Source organism: Fulmarus glacialis, unplaced genomic scaffold (assembly GCF_000690835.1).
Source record: "Fulmarus glacialis isolate BGI_N327 unplaced genomic scaffold, ASM69083v1 scaffold28297, whole genome shotgun sequence".
Lineage (NCBI taxonomy): Eukaryota > Metazoa > Chordata > Aves > Procellariiformes > Procellariidae > Fulmarus > Fulmarus glacialis.
The window spans coordinates 14802-16535 of NW_009223031.1; the positions used below are offsets into that span (position 1 = coordinate 14802).

The window sequence follows — 1734 nt, forward strand, 5'->3', positions numbered from 1 at the left end:
CAGCTCTCAGCGCATGCCTGTGGCTGAGCTTACCTGGTCCCGGCAGTACTCGTAAGGATCGGGGTCATAGGAGGAGCCTCGGATACCGATCTGGACCACACGGCTGCAGTCCAGCAGCCCTTCTTCCACGCAGCGCCGGAACGGGGTCCCGTGGTAGATCTTCTCCCCCAGGGCTCTGTCTCCGGTGTCGGTGTGAGCATCCACATGCACCAGTCCCACGGGACCGTGCCTAGTTGAGACAGGGTGGCCATGTTAATCCCCATCCTGTGTGCAATGGCCCTTTTTACACTGTGGACGGCAAACCAGGAGCCTTCCCAAGGCTCCTTCCCAGGTCCTTATTCTATATCTCCAGGTAACTTACTTTTCTGCCACGGCCTGCAGGATGGGGTATGTTATGGTGTGATCTCCACCTGCAACAGGGCAGGGAAGAGGGTGTAACACCCTGCAAGAGGTGCTCAGCGCTCATTACATTTGTTCCCAGGTGATTTTTCCCCCCTTGCATTTATCCTGCACTTGTTTATACACCCCAGGGCTTCATTCCGTAAGGAAAACCTGAGGCTCCCGGGTGTAGGTTGCTTCCTTTCTCCTCTTCCCTCCTCAGAAAAATGGGAGGACCAGAGATGCATGACTTTGCCAGCAGTCTCAGCCCGTGGAGCAGGACCCTTGACTGGGGTTATAAATAGGTGCTTGAGTCACTTCTGAGGACGCTGTAACTGCTAATTTGCCCCACGTTACTATATGCACTCGCTTCATTTAATGATGCCAAGCTGCGACAGCTGGAAAATTGAACACGCGTCCAAATCACACCTCGTGCAACACAGCACACTGCCGGGCGCTCGCTCAAGCTTGAAGCTTTTCAGAGGGACACAAACTGCTCTTGCTGTGGGTCCTGCCCAACAGGACACCAAAAGCACACTGCCGATCGGGTTTGTGGTTGAGCTGCAGGCTGTGCACTGAAACAGTCTCTTGGCTGACCCATTCTCCCCATTTTTGACACAAGAGGCATCACTGATGGCAGTAATTTCAGCAGAGAGCGTGTAAATTTACCCATGATTTACCTATGATTTAGCCCATGATTTAGCACAATATCCCGTGCAGAGGACGGATTCATCGCTCACCTTCTACCGTGTTCAGACTGAATGAGGGCAGGAGGAGGGGGAGTTTGGATGAGCAGGGATGCGGCGGCAGGGCAGGGAGACGCGGGGTCCTTACCCAAGGTGAGGGGCACGCAGCCGGAGGCCACTATCTTCTGGTAGGACTCTCGGATGAGGCGGCAGCTGTCGGGCAGGTTATAGAGGTTCACATCCACGTCCCCGATGTCAGCCACCTGCAGGGAGTCGAAAGGCGCTGCCCCGGTGCTGCCATTGTACCTCCTCACCATCGCCGACTCGGCCCGGATCTGGCGCGGACCGAACCTGGGGAGACAGCACGGCCAGGGAAAGCTGCTGGGCAGTTCCCGACGCCAGCACCGCGCACCCAGCACTCCTCTCGGCAGGAGCAAAGCACCGGCTCCCCTGGCACTGTGGCTAGCCCTTACCTGGCTCCCGGACGGTTGGACGTGCCCGTGTCTAGAGGGACACCGACGAAAGCTGCGTCCAGTCCCTCCGCTGATGCTTGAACGGGCAGTTTCATCATGGAGCAGACCCCCACGGGCCGGGCCACGAACAGGGCACTGGGGGGCACGTTGAACTGCGAGCCCCAGCGGCAAGGGGCCCCATGCCCCGGGGCCGGGTG

General features: G+C 58.0%; 1 protein-coding gene across 1 annotated transcript in view; it reads right to left on the reverse strand.

The window, feature by feature from the left end:
• AGMAT (agmatine ureohydrolase (agmatinase)) overlaps positions 1-1707 on the reverse strand; it is a gene marked incomplete at its 5' end in the record, with an annotated part of 2729 nt that extends 1022 nt beyond the window's left edge. The window contains 4 exons of the mRNA XM_009581659.1: positions 34-229; positions 362-410; positions 1213-1415; positions 1538-1707. Of these exons, the coding sequence (XP_009579954.1) occupies positions 34-229; positions 362-410; positions 1213-1415; positions 1538-1707 (618 nt within the window). The remainder of the gene's footprint in view (positions 1-33; positions 230-361; positions 411-1212; positions 1416-1537) is intronic.
• Positions 1708-1734: the final 27 nt, after the last annotated feature.